General features: G+C 65.4%; 4 protein-coding genes and 1 pseudogene across 4 annotated transcripts in view; 2 read left to right on the top strand and 3 right to left on the bottom strand.

The window, feature by feature from the left end:
• Window positions 1-18,987, top strand: part of LOC104054230 (class II histocompatibility antigen, M alpha chain) — a 51,838-nt gene that overhangs the window by 25,048 nt on the left and 7,803 nt on the right. The window lies entirely within an intron of this gene.
• Window positions 90-4,385, bottom strand: LOC128849585 (class II histocompatibility antigen, B-L beta chain-like; annotated as a pseudogene).
• On the bottom strand, window positions 4,761-8,443 carry LOC128849647 (class II histocompatibility antigen, B-L beta chain-like). Its single transcript, XM_054052126.1, has 5 exons — window positions 8,081-8,443; window positions 7,362-7,631; window positions 6,288-6,569; window positions 6,095-6,201; window positions 4,761-4,859 (listed from the first exon to the last, which is right to left on the bottom strand). Exons 1-5 carry the CDS (start codon window positions 8,169-8,171, stop codon window positions 4,851-4,853), a joined length of 759 nt encoding a protein of 252 aa, XP_053908101.1. The 5' UTR covers window positions 8,172-8,443; the 3' UTR covers window positions 4,761-4,850.
• On the bottom strand, window positions 8,913-12,410 carry LOC128849646 (class II histocompatibility antigen, B-L beta chain-like). Its single transcript, XM_054052124.1, has 5 exons — window positions 12,006-12,410; window positions 11,190-11,459; window positions 9,967-10,248; window positions 9,774-9,880; window positions 8,913-9,030 (listed from the first exon to the last, which is right to left on the bottom strand). The coding sequence occupies exons 1-5, from the start codon at window positions 12,094-12,096 to the stop codon at window positions 9,022-9,024; spliced, it is 759 nt and encodes a 252-aa protein (XP_053908099.1). The 5' UTR covers window positions 12,097-12,410; the 3' UTR covers window positions 8,913-9,021.
• On the top strand, window positions 13,649-18,429 carry CENPA (centromere protein A). The gene is made up of 4 exons (XM_054052127.1): window positions 13,649-13,724; window positions 14,812-14,903; window positions 17,074-17,151; window positions 18,241-18,429. Exons 1-4 carry the CDS (start codon window positions 13,649-13,651, stop codon window positions 18,373-18,375), a joined length of 381 nt encoding a protein of 126 aa, XP_053908102.1. The 3' UTR covers window positions 18,376-18,429.

The raw sequence follows: 18,987 nt of genomic DNA, 5'->3' as shown, positions 1-18,987 counted from the left end.
GGGGGGCCCCCAGTGGGGCGAGGGGGGTGTTGGGGGGTGTTGGGGTTCATGGACGGCGCTGCAGCGGCTGCGCAGGAGCTGCAGTTCCTTCAGGAGCTCTGGGGGGGCAAAGGGATGAAATGAGACCCCCAAAGACCCCTCCAAAACCCAATGCCCCCCCCTCAACCCACAAAGTGACCCAAACCCCAAAGACCCCTCCAGACCCCAATAACCCCTCACAAACCCGAGACCCCCAAACCCCAATGATTCCCCGAAATTATAGATCACTCGAACCCCAATGACTGCCTCAAACCCCAGAGACCCCCAAACCCCGATGACCCCTTCTAATCTCGAATGCCCCCCCAAACCCCAGAGACCCCCAAACCCCAGAGACCCCCTGAATCGCAGATCACTCGAGCCCCAATGACTCCTCCACACCACAGATGACTTTGAACCCCGACGACTCCCTCAAACCCCAAAGACTCCCAAAGCCCAATGATCCCCCCAACCCCCAGCACTCACACCCCAAAGACCCCCCCAAACCCCAATGACCCCTAAACCCCAATGACCCCCAAACCCCAAATCACCCAAACCCCAAAGACCCCCCCAAACCCCAATGACTCCCTCACCCCCAAAGACCCCCCCAAACATCAATGACCCTCACATACCCCAATGCTCCCCTCAAACCCCAATGACCTCATAACCCCAATGACCCCCAAACCCCAATGACCCCCACATACCCCAATGCTCCCCCAAACCCCAATGACCCCCATAAACCCCAAAGAGTCCCCCAAAACCCAATGATCCCCCAGCCCGAAATCACCCAAACCCCAATGCCCCTCCCAACCCCCAGACCACTTACACCCCAAAGACCCTCCAAACCCCAATGCCCCCCCAAACCCCAATGACCCCCCCAAATCCCAAAGACCCTCCAAATCCCAATGCCCCCCCAAACCCCAATGACCCCCCAAACACCAATGACACCCACAGACCCCAAAGCCTCCCTCAAACCCCAATGACCCCCACATGCCCCAATGACCCCACCACTCCCGGATTCCCCAAACCCCACTGCCCCCCCAAACCCCAAAGACCCCACCACTCTCAGATCATCCAAACCCCAATGCCCCCCCCAAACCCCCCTGCCCCCCCCCGTCGCCCCGACCTTGCTGCGCCCGTAGAGGCCGAGCCCCAGCGCCAGGAAGCCGCAGCCCAGCACGAAGCCCCCCACCCCGGTCAGCATCTTGCTCCTGGCGCCGTCCGCCTGCAGCTCTGCGGGGCCGAGAGCAGGGGCTCAGGGCTGGGGGGGGCCCCGTCCCACTCCCCCCTGCCCCGGGGGCCCCCAGCCCAGGGCCTTACCCCACGCCCGGGTGACGGGGCGCCGCAGGCTGGCGTGCTCCACCTGGCACGTGTAGGTCTCGCCGCGCTGCGGGATGCTCTCCAGCATCACCAGCACCTGGTAGGTCCAGTCTCCGTTCTGCAGCACCTCCGTGGACACCACGCGCTCCACCTCCTCCCGCCCGTTCTTCCACCACTTCACCTCGATGGCGGCGGGGTAGAAATCCACGGCGGCGCAAACCAACCTGTCGGGCTGGGGCAGAGAGCCCGAGCGCACGGCCGAGATGGACACGCGGGGCTGCGCTGGCGAGGAGAGGCGGACGGAACAATGGATGGAGGAGAGAGGGAGGGATGGAGGGAGGGAGGAGAGAGGGATGGAGGGAGAGAGGGAGGGAGAGAGGGGGGAGGGATGGAGGAGAGAGGGAGGGAGAGAGAGAGGGAGGGAGGGATGGAGGAGAGAGGGAGGGATGGAGGGAGGGAGGGATGGAGGGAACAATGGATGCATGGAACGATGGATGGATGGAGGAAGAGAGGGAGAGAGGGATGGAGGAATGGATGGAGGGAGGAATGGATGGAGGGAGGGAGGGAGGGATGGAGGGAGGGAGGGAGAGAGGGAGGGAGGGAAGGAGGAATGGAGGGATGGATGGAGAGAAGGATGGATGGATGGATGGATGGATGGATGGATGGATGGACAGATCAATGGATGGATGTATGGATGGAAGGAGGGATGGAGAGATGAATGGATTGACGGATGGATGGACAGATCGATGGATGGACGGACGGACAGACAGATGGATGAATGGATGGAATGAGATGGGAAACGCCTGGAGCCGCGCGCGCTGGGGCAGAGGCTTCGCTCGCGGCCCAACGGCCACCGCACGCCGTTGCCCTCCGGTCGCGGCCCTCGGGAGAAGAGCCCGGCACCCACCTCCCCAGCCCGTGGCGGCCGGCGACGAGGTCTCCCCTCGGCTGCCCTTCTCCGGGCTGAACCCCCCCCAGGCCCCTCGGCCGCCCCCGCTCAGCCCGGCGAGGGCGCGGGGAAGCTGCGCCAGGGGAGGGTGGGCTCGGCCGTGGGGCCGAGGTTCTCGGCGCAGGGCCTTCTCCCCGGGGCAGCCGTGGTGGCCGCCGGACGGCCGAGGTCGCCGAAGCCTTTGGGGCGCGGGGGGAGCGTTGGGGTGGTGGCGGGCAGGGCCGGGACTTGGGGCGGACGAGCCTCGGGGGACCCTTCGGGCTGCGGGCGCTGTGGGGCTGGCGGCCTCGGGGAAGGGCGCGGGGGCTCTGCGGGAGCGCGGCACGGACACGCGCTGCCCTCCTGCGCGCCGGGGGCTCGGATCGGGCCCGGCCCCCCGGGAAAGGCGCTGCCACGCGCTCACCTACACGATCCACGGCGAGAGGGGAATACACCTCATAGTTGTGTCGGCAGAACCTGTCCACCGCAGTTCGTTCATCCTCCAGGATGTCCTCCTGGCTGTTCCAGTACTCGGCATCAGGCTCTCCCAGGGGGGTGTCGGCCACGTAGACCCCCACATCGCTGTCGAAGTGCACATATTGCTCTCAGTTGTAGATGTATCTCTGGACATACTTCACCCTCTCAGTGCCGTTGGTGAAGGAACACTCGGATTTCGCCTGGAACTGGAAGAACCCTGGAGGAGCAGAGCTGGGGGTCAGCACCCCAAACCCCCCCAGTGCCCCCCAAGCCGGGCTCCCACCCCCCGGCAGCGCCCAGTGCCTCCCCACGCCGTGGGGCTGAGCTCCCAGTGCATCCCAGTGCATCCCAGTGCCCCCAGCTCCGCTCCCAGTGCATCCCAGTCTCCCTGCTTTGGGTTCCACTGCGTCCCAATCTTCCCAGCTCCTGCTCAATGAATTCCAGGCTCCTCAGCTCCCAGTGCATCCCAGTCTGCCCATCAGTGCATCCCAGTCTCCTCTTGGTTACCTCCCAGTGCATCCCAGTACCCCTGCCTTTGCTTCCAGTTCATCTCAACCTCCTTCAGCTCTTGCCCCAGTGCCTCCCAGTCCCCCCAGCTCAGCTCCCAGTGCCTCCCAGTCCCCCCCATCTCATCTCCCAGTGCCTCCCAGTCCCCCCCAGCTCATCTCCCAGTGCTTCCCAGTCCCCCCAGCTCATCTCCCAGTGCCTCCCAGTCCCCCCAGCTCAGCTCCCAGTGCCTCCCAGCCCCCCCATCTCATCTCCCAGTGCCTCCCAGCCCCCCCAGCTCATCTCCCAGCGCCTCCCAGTCCCCCCAGCTCATCTCCCAGCGCCTCCCAGTCCCCCCAGCTCATCTCCCAGTGCCTCCTAGTCCCCCCCAGCTCAGCTCCCAGTGCCTCCCAGTCCCCCCATCTCATCTCCCAGTGCCTCCCAGCCCCCCCAGCTCATCTCCCAGTGCCTCCCAGCCCCCCCAGCTCATCTCCCAGTGCCTCCCAGCACCCCCATCTCATCTCCCAGTGCCTCCCAGTCCCCCCAGCTCATCTCCCAGTGCCTCCCAGCCCCCCCCATCTCATCTCCCAGTGCCTCCCAGCCCCCCCAGCTCATCTCCCAGTGCCTCCCAGTCCCCCCCAGCTCATCTCCCAGTGCCTCCCAGTCCCCCCAGCTCATCTCCCAGTGCCTCCCAGCCCCCCCAGCTCATCTCCCAGTGCCTCCCAGCCCCCCCAGCTCATCTCCCAGTGCCTCCCAGCCCCCCCAGCTCATCTCCCAGTGCCTCCCAGCCCCCCCAGCTCACGTCGGGTCTCGTCGCCAGCAGCCCCGGGCGCTCCCAGCGCCACCAGTGCCACCAGCACGGCCCCAGCTCCCAGCACGCCAGCAGCCCCCATGGTGCTCCCGGCCCCCCCGAGCCAGCCGCACTCTGCCGGGCGCGCTCTCGCCCCAGTGCTGCCCAGTGGGGCACTGGGAGTCCCAGCCCGGCCCAGTGCGCAGCGCAGCTGGGCAGCATCACTCGTCTCCAGGCAGAGGCGCGGGCGCGCGGCCGTCTCTCTGCTCCTCAGGGGGCTCTGGGCCGGGGCTCTGCCTGGGAACAGCTGAGGCGCCCTCGGGGCTCCCCGACATTGGCCCACAGCTCGGCCACCTCCTCCTCCCCCAGCGCCCCCCTCCTTCTGCCCTGGGCGGCCTCGCTGCCCCCTGGAGCCTTCCCTTTCCCCTGGAGCCTTCCCTTCCCTCTGGATCCATTCCTCCCCTCTTGGTCCGTCCCTTCCCTCTGGATCTGTCCCTTCCCTCTGGACACAGGATTGTCCAACCTCCCCCAGCTCCTGTCCCAGTCCATCCCAGCCCCCCCCAGCTCCTGTCCCAGTCCGTCCCAGTCCCCCCAGCTCCTGTCCCAGTCCATCCCAGTCCCCCCAGCTCCTGTCCCAGTCCATCCCAGTCTCCCCAGTTCAGTCGCAGTCGAAGCCCCCAGTGCAACTCTCAGTGTTTATCAAGCAGAGCCCCTTATCAGTGTTTATCAAGCAGGGGGCGGTCGGGGGGGGGCCCCCAGTGGGGCGGGGGGGGGTCGGGGGGTGTTGGGGTTCATGGACAGCGCTGCAGCGGCTGCGCAGGAGCTGCAGTTCCTTCAGGAGCTCTGGGGGGGCAAAGGGATGAAATGAGACCCCCAAAGACCCCTTCAAAACCCAATGCCCCCCCTCAACCCACAAAGTGACCCAAACCCCAAAGACCCCTCCAACCCCCAATAACCCCTCACAAACCCGACACCCCCAAACCCCAATGATTCCCCGAAATTATAGATCACTCGAACCCCAATGACTGCCTCAAACCCCAGAGACCCCCAAACCCCAATGACCCCTTCTAATCTCGAATGCCCCCCCAAACCCCAGAGACCCCCAAACCCCAGAGACCCCCTGAATCGCAGATCACTCGAGCCCCAATGACTCCTCCACACCACAGATGACTTTGAACCCCGATGACTCCCTCAAACCCCAAAGACTCCCAAAGCCCAATGACCCCCCCAACCCCCAGACCACTCACACCCCAAAGATCCCCTCAAACCCCAATGACCCCTCCAAACCCCAATGACCTCATAACCCAAATGACCCCCAAACCCCAATGACCCCCAAACCCCAAAGACCCCCCCAAATCCCAATGACTCCCTCACCCCCAAAGACCGCCCAAACATCAATGACCCCCACATACCCCAATGCTCCCCTCAAACCCCAATGACCTCATAACCCCAATGACCCCCAAACCCCAATGACCCCCACATACCCCAATGCTCCCCCAAACCCCAATGACCCCCATAAACCCCAAAGAGTCCCCCAAAACCCAATGATCCCCCAGCCCGAAATCACCCAAACCCCAATGCCCCTCCCAACCCCCAGACCACTTACACCCCAAAGACCCTCCAAACCCCAATGCCCCCCCAAACCCCAATGACCCCCCCAAATCCCAAAGACCCTCCAAATCCCAATGCCCCCCCAAACCCCAATGCCCCCCCGAACCCCAATGACCCCCCCGAACCCCAAAGACCCTCCCAACCCCAATGACCCCCCCACCCTCAGATCCCCCAAACCCCAAAGACCCCCCAAACCCCAAGGTCCCCCCCAAATCCCAAAGACCCCTCGAAACCCCAATGGCCCAATAACCCCAAACCCCACTGCCCCCCCAAACCCCAATGCCCCCCCAAACCCCAATGCCCCCCCAAACCCCAATGACACCCACAGACCCCAAAGCCTCCCTCAAACCCCAATGACCCCCACATGCCCCAATGACCCCACCACTCCCAGATTCCCCAAACCCCAAAGACCCCTCCAAACCCCAATGACCCCCCAAACCCCCCTGCCCCCCCCCCGTCGCCCCGACCTTGCTGCGCCCGTAGAGGCCGAGCCCCAGCGCCAGGAAGCCGCAGCCCAGCACGAAGCCCCCCACCCCGGTCAGCATCTTGCTCCTGGCGCCGTCCGCCTGCAGCTCTGCGGGGCCGAGAGCAGGGGCTCAGGGCTGGGGGGGCCCCGTCCCACTCCCCCCTGCCCCGGGGGCCCCCAGCCCAGGGCCTTACCCCACGCCCGGGTGACGGGGCGCCGCAGGCTGGCGTGCTCCACCTGGCACGTGTAGGTCTCGCCGCGCTGCGGGATGCTCTCCAGCATCACCAGCACCTGGTAGGTCCAGTCTCCGTTCTGCAGCACCTCCGTGGACACCACGCGCTCCACCTCCTCCCGCCCGTTCTTCCACCACTTCACCTCGATGGCGGCGGGGTAGAAATCCACGGCGGCGCAAACCAACCTGTCGGGCTGGGGCAGAGAGCCCGAGCGCACGGCCGAGATGGACACGCGGGGCTGCGCTGGCGAGGAGAGACCGAGGGGGGAGAGAGGGATGGAGGAGAGAGGGAGGGATGGAGGGAGGGATGGAACGATGGAGGGATGAAGGGATGGAGAGAGGGAGGGAGGGATGGAAGGATGTATGGGTGGAAGAATGGATAGACGGATGGACAGATGTATGGACAGATTGATGTACAGATGGATGGACGGAGGGATGGACGGAGGGACAGACAGATGGATGAATGGATGGAATGAGATGGGAAACGCCTGGAGCCGCGCGCGCCGGGGCAGAGGCTTCGCTCGCGGCCCAACGGCCGCCGCACGCCGTTGCCCTCCGGTCGCGGCCCTCGGGAGAAGAGCCCGGCACCCACCTCCCCAGCCCGTGGCGGCCGGCGACGAGGTCTCCCCTCGGCTGCCCTTCTCCGGGCTGAACCCCCCCAGGCCCCTCGGCCGCCCCCGCTCAGCCCGGCGAGGGCGCGGGGAAGCTGCGCCAGGGGAGGGTGGGCTCGGCCGTGGGGCCGAGGTTCTCGGCGCAGGGCCTTCTCCCCGGGGCAGCCGTGGTGGCCGCCGGACGGCCGAGGTCGCCGAAGCCTTTGGGGCGCGGGGGGAGCGTTGGGGTGGTGGCGGGCAGGGCCGGGACTTGGGGCGGACGAGCCTCGGGGGACCCTTCGGGCTGCGGGCGCCGTGGGGCTGGCGGCCTCGGGGAAGGGCGCGGGGGCTCTGCGGGAGCGCGGCACGGACACGCGCTGCCCTCCTGCGCGCCGGGGGCTCGGATCGGGCCCGGCCCCCCGGGAAAGGCGCTGCCACGCGCTCACCTACACGATCCACGGCGAACGGCGTCATCACCTCATAGTTGTGTCGGCAGAACCTGTCCACCTCAGCCCGTATTCGCTCCAGGATGTCCTCCCGGCTGTTCCAGGACTTGGCATCACACTCTCCCAGGGGGGTGTCGGCCACGTAGACCCCCACATCGCTGTCGAAGTGCACATATTGCTCTCGGTTGTAGATGTGTCTCTGCACAAACCTCACCCTCTCGGTGCCGTTGGTGAAATAACAGTCGGCTTTGAACTGGTACTGGAAGAGCCCTGGAGGAGCAGAGCTGGGGGTCAGCACCCCAAACCCCCCCAGTGCTCCCCAAGCCGGGCTCCCACCCCCCGGCAGCGCCCAGTGCCTCCCCACGCCGTGGGGCTGAGCTCCCAGTGCCTCCCAGTCCCCCCAGCTCATCTCCCAGTGCCTCCCAGCCCCCCCAGCTCATCTCCCGTTGCCTCCCAGTCCCCCCAGCTCATCTCCCAGTGCCTCCCAGCCCCCCCATCTCATCTCCCGTTGTCTCCCAGTCCCCCCAGCTCATCTCCCAGTGCCTCCCAGCGCCCCCAGCTCATCTCCCAGTGCCTCCCAGCCCCCCCAGCTCATCTCCCAGTGCCTCCCAGTCCCCCCATCTCATCTCCCAGTGCCTCCCAGCCCCCCCAGCTCATCTCCCAGTGCCTCCCAGCCCCACCAGCTCATCTCCCAGCGCCTCCCAGCCCCCCCAGCTCACGTCGGGTCTCGTCGCCAGCAGCCCCGGGCGCTCCCAGCGCCACCAGTGCCACCAGCACGGCCCCAGCTCCCAGCACGCCAGCAGCCCCCATGGTGCTCCCGGCCCCCCCGAGCCAGCCGCACTCTGCCGGGCGCGCTCTCGCCCCAGTGCTGCCCAGTGGGGCACTGGGAGTCCCAGCCCGGCCCAGTGCGCAGCGCAGCTGGGCAGCATCACTCGTCTCCAGGCAGAGGCGCGGGCGCGCGGCCGTCTCTCTGCTCCTCAGGGGGCTCTGGGCCGGGGCTCTGCCTGGGAACAGCTGAGGCGCCCTCGGGGCTCCCCGACATTGGCCCACAGCTCGGCCACCTCCTCCTCCCCCAGCGCCCCCCTCCTTCTGCCCTGGGCGGCCTCGCTGCCCCCTGGAGCCTTCCCTTCCCCCTGGAGCCTTCCCTTCCCCCTGGAGCCTTCCCTTCCCTCTGGAGCCTTCCCTTCCCTCTGGGTCCTTCCCTTCCCTCTGGACCCATCTCTTCCCTCTGGATCAGATTCCCCCCCTCTGGATCCATTCCTCCCCTCTTGGTCCGTCCCTTCCCTCTGGATCTGTCCCTTCCCTCTGGACACAGGATTGTCCAACCTCCCCCAGCTCCTGTCCCAGTCCATCCCAGTCTCCCCAGCTCCTGTCCCAGTCCATCCCAGTCCCCCCAGTTCAGTCGCAGTCGAAGCCCCCAGTGCAGCTCTCAGTGTTTATCAAGCAGAGCCCCTGCCCGGACCCCGAGGGAGCAGCGGGGGGGGCTGGGGGGAGCCCCGAGTGGGGCGGGGGGAGGTCGGGGGGAGCCCCGAGTGGGGCGGGAGGGGGTCAGGGGGTGTCGGGGGGAGCCCCCAGTGGGGCGGGGGGGTGTTTGGGGGTGTTGGGGGGTGTTGGGGTTCACGGACGGCGCTGCAGCGGCTGCGCAGGAGCTGCAGTTCCTTCAGGAGCTCTGGGGAGGCAAAGGGATGAAATGAGGGGGGCAGAGACCCCAAACCCCAATGACCCCCCAAACAGAGAGGCCCTTCTCAAGCCCCAGGGACCCCCCAAATTCCAGAGACCCCGAAAGACCCCTCCAAAACCCAATGTCCCCCTCACAACCCACAAGTGACCCAAACCCCAATGCCCCCTCCAGACCCCAGAGACCCCCAAACCCCAGAGACCCCCAAACCCCAGAGACCCCCAGATCCCAATGCCCCCCCCAACCCTCAGGGCCACCCAGACCTGAAGGACCCCCTCAAGCCCCAAAGACCCCTCCAAATCCCAACACCCCCCCAAACCCCAGAGACTCCAAAACCCCAATGATCCATCCAAAGCCCAAAGACCCCAAAGCCCCCCTCAAACCCCAATGCCTCCCCAACCCCAAAGACCCCCCCAAACCCCAATGCTCCCCTCAAACCCCAATGCCATCCCCAACCCCCAGATCCCCCAAACCCCAATGACCCCCCCAGACCCCAATGACCCCACCACTCCCAGATCCCCCAAACCCCAATGTCCCCCCCAAATCCCAAAGACCCCTCCAAACCCCAATGGCCCCCCAAACCCCAAAGACCGCCCCAAACCCCAATGACCCCCAAACCCCAATGACCTCATAACCCCAAAGACCCTCCAAACCCCAATGCCCCCCCAACCCCCAGACCGCTCACACCCCAAAGACCCCCCCAAACCCCCCTGCCCCCCCCCCGTCGCCCCGACCTTGCTGCGCCCGTAGAGGCCGAGCCCCAGCGCCAGGAAGCCGCAGCCCAGCACGAAGCCCCCCACCCCGGTCAGCATCTTGCTCCTGGCGCCGTCCGCCTGCAGCTCTGCGGGGCCGAGAGCAGGGGCTCAGGGCTGGGGGGGCCCCGTCCCACTCCCCCCTGCCCCGGGGGCCCCCAGCCCAGGGCCTTACCCCACGCCCGGGTGACGGGGCGCCGCAGGCTGGCGTGCTCCACCTGGCACGTGTAGGTCTCGCCGCGCTGCGGGATGCTCTCCAGCATCACCAGCACCTGGTAGGTCCAGTCTCCGTTCTGCAGCACCTCCGTGGACACCACGCGCTCCACCTCCTCCCGCCCGTTCTTCCACCACTTCACCTCGATGGCGGCGGGGTAGAAATCCACGGCGGCGCAAACCAACCTGTCGGGCTGGGGCAGAGAGCCCGAGCGCACGGCCGAGACGGACACGCGGGGCTGCGCTGGCGAGGAGAGACCGAGGGGGAGAGAGGATGGAGGAGAGAGGGAGGGAGAGAGGGAGGGAGGAGAGAGGGATGGAGGGAGGGAGGAATGGAGGAAGGGAGGGAGGGAGGGAGAGAGGGAGAGAGGGAGGGAGGGAGGGAGGGAGGGAGGCAGAGAGGGATGGAGGGAGGGAGGGATGAAACAATGGAGGGAGGGAGGGATGGAGAGAGGGAGAGAGGGAGGGGTGCAGAGATGGAGGGAGGGAGGGAGGGATGGAACGATGGATGGATGGAGGGAGAGAGGGAGAGAGGGAGGGATGGAGAGAGGGAGGGAAGGATCAATGGAGGGAGGGATCGATGGAGGGATGGACGGATGGATGGATGGACAGACGGATGGAATGAGATGGGAAACGCCTGGAGCCGCGCGCGCCGGGGCAGAGGCTTCGCTCGCGGCCCAACGGCCGCCGCACGCCGTTGCCCTCCGGTCGCGGCCCTCGGGAGAAGAGCCCGGCACCCACCTCCCCAGCCCGTGGCGGCCGGCGACGAGGTCTCCCCTCGGCTGCCCTTCTCCGGGCTGAACCCCCCCAGGCCCCTCGGCCGCCCCCGCTCAGCCCGGCGAGGGCGCGGGGAAGCTGCGCCAGGGGAGGGTGGGCTCGGCCGTGGGGCCGAGGTTCTCGGTGCAGGGCCTTCTCCCCGGGGCAGCCGTGGTGGCCGCCGGACGGCCGAGGTCGCCGAAGCCTTTGGGGCGCGGGGGGAGCGTTGGGGTGGTGGCGGGCAGGGCCGGGACTTGGGGCGGACGAGCCTCGGGGGACCCTTCGGGCTGCGGGCGCCGTGGGGCTGGCGGCCTCGGGGAAGGGCGCGGGGGCTCTGCGGGAGCGCGGCACGGACACGCGCTGCCCTCCTGCGCGCCGGGGGCTCGGATCGGGCCCGGCCCCCCGGGAAAGGCGCTGCCACGCGCTCACCTACACGATCCACGGCGAAAGGGGAATCCACCTCATAGTTGTGTCGGCAGAAGGTGTCCACCGCAGCTCGTCTTTGCTCCAGGATGTCCTCCTGGCTGTTCCAGTACTTCACCTCAGGCTCCCCCAGGGGGGTGTCGGCCACGTAGACCCCCACATCGCTGTCGAAGTGCAGAATCTGCTCTCGGTTGTAGATGTGTCTCTCCACAAGCCTCACCCTCTCGGTGCCGTTGGTGAAATAACAGTCGCCTTTGAACTGGAGCTGGAAGAGCCCTGGAGGAGCAGAGCTGGGGGTCAGCACCCCAAACCCCCCCAGCGCCCCCCAAGCCGGGCTCCCACCCCCCGGCAGCGCCCAGTGCCTCCCCACGCCGTGGGGCTGAGCTCCCAGTGCATCCCAGTCCCCCCAGCTCATCTCCCAGTGCCTCCCAGTCCCCCCCATCTCATCTCCCAGTGCCTCCCAGTCCCCCCCAGCTCATCTCCCAGTGCTTCCCAGTCCCCCCAGCTCATCTCCCAGTGCCTTCCAGCCCCCCCATCTCATCTCCCAGTTCATCCCAGTCCCCCCCATCTCATCTCCCAGCGCCTCCCAGCCCCCCCAGCTCATCTCCCAGTGCCTTCCAGCCCCCCCAGCTCATCTCCCAGTGCCTCCCAGCCCCCCCAGCTCATCTCCCAGTTCATCCCAGCCCCCCATCTCATCTCCCAGTGCCTCCCAGTCCCCCCCATCTCATCTCCCAGCGCCTCCCAGCCCCCCCCAGCTCATCTCCCAGTGCCTCCCAGCCCCCCCAGCTCATCTCCCAGCGCCTCCCAGTCCCCCCAGCTCACGTCGGGTCTCGTCGCCAGCAGCCCCGGGCGCTCCCAGCGCCACCAGTGCCACCAGCACGGCCCCAGCTCCCAGCACGCCAGCAGCCCCCATGGTGCTCCCGGCCCCCCCGAGCCAGCCGCACTCTGCCGGGCGCGCTCTCGCCCCAGTGCTGCCCAGTGGGGCACTGGGAGTCCCAGCCCGGCCCAGTGCGCAGCGCAGCTGGGCAGCATCACTCGTCTCCAGGCAGAGGCGCGGGCGCGCGGCCGTCTCTCTGCTCCTCAGGGGGCTCTGGGCCGGGGCTCTGCCTGGGAACAGCTGAGGCGCCCTCGGGGCTCCCCGACATTGGCCCACAGCTCGGCCACCTCCTCCTCCCCCAGCGCCCCCCTCCTTCTGCCCTGGGCGGCCTCGCTGCCCCCTGGAGCCTTCCCTTCCCTCTGGGTCCTTCCCTTCCCTCTGGATCCTTCCTTTCCCTTTGGGACCATCCCTTCCCTCTGGCTCCGTCCCTTCCCTCTGGGTCCGTCCTTTCCTTTTGGATCCTTCCCTTCCCTCTGGACCCATCTCTTCCCTCTGGATCAGATTCCCCCCCTCTGGATCCATTCCTCCCCTCTTGGTCCGTCCTTTCCCTCTGGACACAGGGTTGTCCAACCTCCCCCAGCTCCTGTCCCAGTCCATCCCAGCCCCCCCCAGCTCCTGTCCCAGTCCATCCCAGTCCCCCCAGCTCCTGTCCCAGTCCATCCCAGTCCCCCCAGTTCAGTCGCAGTCGAAGCCCCCAGTGCAGCTCTCAGTGTTTATCAAGCAGAGCCCCTGCCCGGACCCCGAGGGAGCAGCGGGGGGCCTGGGGGGAGCCCCGAGTGGGGCGGGGGCGGGGCGGGGGGAGCCCCAATTGGGGCGGGAGGGGGTCGGGGGGAGCCCCCAGGGGGGCGCGGGGGTGTTTGGGGGTGTTGGGGTTCATGGACGGCGCTGCAGCGGCTGCGCAGGAGCTGCAGTTCCTTCAGGAGCTCTGGGGGGGTCGAAGGGATGAAATGAGGGGGGCAGAGACCCCAAACCCCAATGACCCCCAAACAGAGAGGCCCTTCTCAAGCCCCAGGGACCCCCCAAATTCCAGAGACCCCCAAAGACCCCTCTAAAAACCAATGTCCCCCTCAACCCACAAGTGACCCAAACCCCAAAGACTCTTCCCTCTGGGTCCATCCCTTCCCTCTGGATCCGTCCCTTCCCTCAAAATACTGTGAACAACTCGGACCATAATGGTGTCACACTGAGAGCAACTGAACACCCCCCCTTCTCTCCAAATCTCCGCTTTGCCGGAAGTGACGTCAACAGCCGCGCCTCGCCTTCCCATTGGCCGTCGCGCCGCGGCCGGAAGTGACATCATCACGGCGCGTAGTTTGAATCGCGAGCGGCGGCGGCGGCCGCGCAGGTTTTTGCGGGGGGGAAAGGGGGGGGGGGGGGCAGAGGAGGAGGAGTGGGTATCGTGACAGTGGTGTCGCGACTCGCGGCTTGATGCTATCAAAGAGGGTTGGGGCTGCGGGGTGGGGGGGCGTTGGGTTCTCCCGGTCGCCGCCAACGGGATTCTTTTGGGTCCCATCCAGGTCTCCCCGGACCCCCCTGTACCGGATCCCGTGGACCCCCCAACCCGGACCGGATCCCTTCCCTCCCCCCCATGCCCCGCCCCAAACCCCCCGCCCCCCGCCGCCGCCCGCCCCCCCCGCCGCCATCGCCGCCGCCGCGGAGACGCAGTGAGTGGGGCGGGGGGGACACACGACACACCCCTATAGACCTTATAGACACCTATAGAATTGTGAAGACCCTATAGGCCAAATAAAGGCGTATAGACTCCTATAGACACCTATAGACACCCCTATGGACCCCATAGACCCCCTATAGACCCCTATGTATCCTATAGACCCTATGGACCCTATAGACCCCTATAGACCCTATGGACCCAGTAGACTCTTATGGACCCCAATGGATCCCTATAAACCCCTATGGATCCCATAGACCTCTATTAGACCCTTTTAGACCCCTATAGACCATATGGACCCAGTAGACCCTTATGGACCCCAATGGATCTCTATAAACCCCTATGGATCCCATAAACCTCTATTAGACTCTTTTAGACCCCTATAGACCATATGGAACCCTATGGATCTCTATAAACCCCTATGGATCCCATAAACCTCTATTAGACCCTTTTAGACCTCTATAGACCATATGGACCTCTATGGACCCAGTAGACCCTTATGGACCCCAATGGATCCCATAGACCCCTATGGACCCCTTTAGACCCCAATGGACCCCACAGACCCCCTTTAGCCTCAATGGACCCCATAGACCCCTATGGACCCCTTTAGACCCCAATGGACCCCACAGACCCCCTTTAGCCCCAATGGACCCCATAGACCCCTATGGACCCCTTTAGACCCCAATGGATCCCATAGACCCCAATGGACCCCTTTAGACCCCAATGGACCTCATAGACCCCTATGGAACCCTTTAGACCCCTATGGAACCCTTTAGACCCCAATGGACCCCACAGACCCCCTTTAGACCCCAATGGACCCCATAGATCTCTATGGACCCCTTTAGACCCCCATGGACCCCACAGACCCCCTTTAGACCCCAATGGACCCCATCGACCCCCTTTAGATCCCTATAGACCCCAATGGACCCCATTGACCCCTATTAGATCCCTATAGACCCTTTAGACCCCCATAGAACCCTTGGGACCCCAATGGACCCCTATAGGCCCCTATGGACCCTATAGAGACCCCTATGGACCCCCTAAAGGCCCTTATTGCCCCCCCCCCCCACTCCCCATCCCAGGATTCCGTCCCGGCACGCGGGCGCTCCAGGAGATCCGCAAATACCAGAGCAGCACTCGGCTCCTCCTGCGCCCGGGGCCCTTCTCCCGCCTGGTGAGAAACAATTGCCCCCCCCCTGCCCCCTAACTGCCCCCCCTGCCCCACATCTGCCCCACAACTGCCCCCCTGTGCCCCAAAACTGCCCCCCTGTGCCCCAAACCGACCCCTGTGCCCAATGCCCTTTGCCTGCCTGGGGAGACAATTGCCCCCCCTAACTGTGCACCTGCCCCCCAACTGCCCCCTAACTGCCCCCCCTGCCCCACATCTGCCCCACAACTGCCCTCCCGTGCCCCAAAACTGCCCCCTTTTGCCCCAAAACTGCCCCCTTGTGCCCCAAACCGACCCCTGTGCCCAACGCCCTTTGCCTGCCTGGGGAGACAATTGCCCACCCCCTAATTGCCCTCCTGCCCCCCAACTGCCCCCCTTGTGCCCCAAAACCCCTCAAGGGGCCCCAAAACACACCCTCTCAGCACCCCAAAGCAGCCCAGGGGACCCCAAAACACCACAAGGGACCCAAAACTACCCCAGGAGACCCCAAAACAGCACCTGGGACCCCCAAACAGCAGCTGGGACCCCCAAAACACCACAACTGCCCCCCCTCCCCTATTTTTGGGGACCCAAAACCTCTCCGGGGACCCCCAAAACACCCACGATCCCCAAAATCACCCCTTGGATGCCCAAACAGAGCCAAACCAGCCAGGATTCCCCCCCAAATACCCCCCCAGGGGACCCCAAAACCCCCAGGAGGACCCAAACCACCTCTGGGGACCCCAAACCCCTCCCGTGTCCCCCCAACGTCACTGTGTCCTCCCCCTTGTCCTTGTGTGGGCCCACCCCCCCCAATGTCCTTGTGTCCCCTCCCTCTTCCCCGCCCCCCCCCCCCCCCACTTCGGCCTTGTGTCCCCCCCAATGTCCTTGTACACCCCCCCTCCGGTGTCCTTGTGTCCCCTCCCCCCCCCCCCATGGTATCCCTTCTGTCCCTCCCCACCCCCGTCCCCAATGTCCCCCATGTCCCCCCGTCCCCAATGTCCCCTGACCCATTGTCCTTCTGTCCCCAATGTCCCTCTGTCCCCAAAGTCCTCCTGTCCCTCACGTCCCCCCAATTTCCCAATGTCCCCCTGTCCCCAATGTCTCTGTCCCCCGTCCCTAATGTCCCTCTGTCCCCAATGTCCCCCATGTCCCTGTCCCTCCATCCCTAATGTCCCCCTGTCCCCTGTCCTCAATGTCCCCTGACCCATTGTCCCCCTGTCCCCCTGTCCCTCATGTCCCCCCAATTTCCCAATGTCCCCGTCCCCATCCCCCTGTTCCCAATGACCCATTGTCCCACTGTCCCCAATGTCCCTCTGTCCCTCATGTCCCCCAATTTCCCAATGTCCCTCTGTCCCCATGTCCCCTCTATGTCCCTGTCCCGATGTCCCCGATGTCCCCGTCCCCAATGTCTCTGTCCCCCTGTCCCTAATGTCCCTCTATCCCCAATGTCCCCTGTCCCTAACGTCCCTCTGTCCCATGTCCCCTATGTCCCCGATGTCCCTCTGTCTCCCTGTCCCCAATACCCCCCATCCCTAATGTCTCTGTCCCCAATGTCCTCCATGTCCCCCCTGTCCCTCATGTCCCCCCAATTTCCCAATGTCCCCCTGACCCATTGTCCTTCTGTCCCCAATGTCCCCCTGTCCCTAATGTCCCTTTGTTCCCATGTCCCCCCAATTTCCCAATGTCCCCCTGTCCCCAATGTCCCCCATCTCCAATGTCCCCTGTCCCTAATGTCCCTCTGTCCCATGTCCCCCTATGTCCCCGATGTCCCTCTGTCCCCAATGTCCCCATCCCTAATGTCCCTCTGTCCCTAATATCCCTCTGTCCCCAATGTCCCCCATCTCTAATGCCCCTCTGTCCCTCTGTCCCCCTGTCCCTCTGTCCCCAATGTCCCCTGTCCCTAATGTCCCTCTTTTCCCATGTCCCCACAATGCCTCTCTGTCCCCAATGTCCCCCAATGTCCCCCTGTCCCCAATGTCCCCCTGTCCCCCAATGTCCCCCTGTCCCCCAATGTCCCTCAATGTCCCCCAATGTCCCCCTGTCCCCAATGTCCCCCAATGTCCCCCTGTCCCCCAATGTCCCCCCGTCCCCCAATGTCCCCCTGTCCCCCAATGTCCCTCAATGTCCCCCAATGTCCCCCTGTCCCCAATGTCCCCCAATGTCCCCCCGTCCCCCAATGTCCCCCTGTCCCCAGGTGCGGGAGATCTGTCTGCTCTTCACTCGAGGTGTCGATTATCGGTGGCAGCGAATGGCGTTGGTGGCCCTGCAGGAGGTGGGGACAGAGGGACATTGGGGACAGGGGGACATTGGGGATGGGGGGACAGGGGACATGGGGACAGGGGGACATTGGGGACAGGGACATTGGGGACAGGGGGATGGGGGACATGGGGACAGGGGGACATTGGGCACGGGGGGACATTGGGGATGGGGGACAGGGGGACATTGGGGACAGGGGGACATTGGGGACAGGGGGACATTGGGGATGGGGGGACAGGGGACATGGGGACAGGGGGACATTGGGCACGGGGGGACATTGGGGATGGGGGACAGGGGGACATTGGGGACAGGGAGATGGGGGACAGGGGGACACAGGGGACAGGGGGACGGGGGGACATTGGGGACAAGGGGATGGGGGACAGGGGGACATTGGGGACGGGGATGGGGGGACAGGGTGATGGGGGGACAGAGGGACATTGGGGACAGGGGGACATTGGGGACAGGGGGATGGGGGACAGGGGGATGGGGGGACATTGGTGACGGGGGTGGGGGACAGGGGGACATTGGGGACAGGGGGACATGGGGACATTTGGGACGGGGGATGGCGGGACAGGGGGATGGGGGGACATTGGGGACAGGGGGATGGGGGGGACAGGGGGATGGGGGACGGGGGATGGGGGACAGGGGGACATTGGGGACATTGGGGATGGGGGACAGGGTGGACATTGGGGACAGAGATGGGGGACAGGGGGACATTGGGGTTGGGGGGACAGAGGAATGGGGGGACATGGGGACATTGGGGACAGGGGGACATTGGGGGGACAGTGGGGCTCTATGGGGGGTGTTGGGGTGATTTTGGGATCCCTGGGGGGAGTTTCGGGGTGTAGTACGGGGTTTGGGGGTCCCGTGTGGGGCATTTAGGTGGGACTGGGGGTGCAGTTGCTGCCCCACCCCCTCCCTATGCCCCCCCCTCATTTTTGGGGTGCACTTTTGAAGCTTTTCAGGATGATTTTGCGGTCCCTTTGGGGTCCCTTTGCGACTCCAGTTTGGGGGCATTTACAGACCCCAGTTTGGGGGTTTTGGGGGGGCATTTTGGGGGGGCTGGGGGTGCAGTTGGTGACCCCCCCTCATTTTTGGGGGGCAGGCGGCCGAGGCCTTTGTCGTGCGGCTGTTGGAGGATTCCTACCTGTGCTCGCTCCACGCTCGCCGCGTCACTCTTTACCCCAAGGACGTGCAGCTTGCTCGGCGCTTACGTGGTTTTGAGGGGGGGGTCGTCTGAGGGGGACCCCCCCAACTCTAAGACCCCCCCAAAAACCCAAAGACCCCCCCCGTGAAACCCATCCTGAAAGCCCCAAACCCATCCTGAAAGCCCCAAACCCCATCCTGAAAGCCCTGATCTCTCTGCACCCCAATAACCCCCCTCAAAGTTCCCCCTGTGACCCCCCCCAAACACTCCCCTGAGCCCCCCCCAGACCTAAAGACACCCCCAAACCCATTCTGAAAGCCCCAATCTCCCTGCACCCCTATAACCCCCGCCTCAAAGTTCCCCCTGTGACCCCCCCCAAACACTCCCCAGGACCCCCCCCAGACCTAAAGACACCCCCAAAGCCATTCTGAAAGCCCCAATCTCCCTGCACCCCAATAACCCCCCTCAAGGCTCTCCCTATTACCCCCCCCGCGGACCCCCCCAATTATCCCCCATGTTCCCCCCCACCCCAAATGACCTCCTCAGACCAAAAGACCCCCCCCCACCTGACCCCCCCCCCCCCAAACCCCCAGCACCCCAAAATGCTGCAACTGGGGAGAGACAGTTTGGTAACCCCCCCCCCCCAAAAATGACACCCCCACCCCCCCCTTTGTGGGATTTTGGGGGGGAAGGAGCAGCATAGGG

The sequence above is a fragment of the Cuculus canorus genome, chromosome 31 (genome assembly GCF_017976375.1).
Source record: "Cuculus canorus isolate bCucCan1 chromosome 31, bCucCan1.pri, whole genome shotgun sequence".
Lineage (NCBI taxonomy): Eukaryota > Metazoa > Chordata > Aves > Cuculiformes > Cuculidae > Cuculus > Cuculus canorus.
Note: the sequence above shows the minus strand (reverse complement) of the source record. Positions and strands in the feature narration are given on the sequence as shown.

Bases quoted from the DNA above. Each gene is read 5' to 3' on its own strand.
- LOC128849647 (XM_054052126.1), bottom strand. From the start codon at position 8,171: ATGGGGGCTGCTGGCGTGCTGGGAGCTGGGGCCGTGCTGGTGGCACTG. The intron at 6,570-7,361 runs GTGAGCGCGTGG...TCTCCTCGCCAG, and splicing joins GTTCGCCGTGGATCGTGTAG to CGCAGCCCCGCGTGTCCATC. The intron at 6,202-6,287 runs GTAAGGCCCTGG...TCGGCCCCGCAG, and splicing joins CCCCGTCACCCGGGCGTGGG to AGCTGCAGGCGGACGGCGCC.
- LOC128849646 (XM_054052124.1), bottom strand. From the start codon at position 12,096: ATGGGGGCTGCTGGCGTGCTGGGAGCTGGGGCCGTGCTGGTGGCACTG. The intron at 10,249-11,189 runs GTGAGCGCGTGG...TCTCCTCGCCAG, and splicing joins TTTCGCCGTGGATCGTGTAG to CGCAGCCCCGCGTGTCCGTC. The intron at 9,881-9,966 runs GTAAGGCCCTGG...TCGGCCCCGCAG, and splicing joins CCCCGTCACCCGGGCGTGGG to AGCTGCAGGCGGACGGCGCC.
- CENPA (XM_054052127.1), top strand. From the start codon at position 13,649: ATGCCCCGCCCCAAACCCCCCGCCCCCCGCCGCCGCCCGCCCCCCCCG. The intron at 13,725-14,811 runs GTGAGTGGGGCG...TCCCCATCCCAG, and splicing joins GCCGCCGCCGCGGAGACGCA to GATTCCGTCCCGGCACGCGG. The intron at 14,904-17,073 runs GTGAGAAACAAT...CCCTGTCCCCAG, and splicing joins CGGGGCCCTTCTCCCGCCTG to GTGCGGGAGATCTGTCTGCT.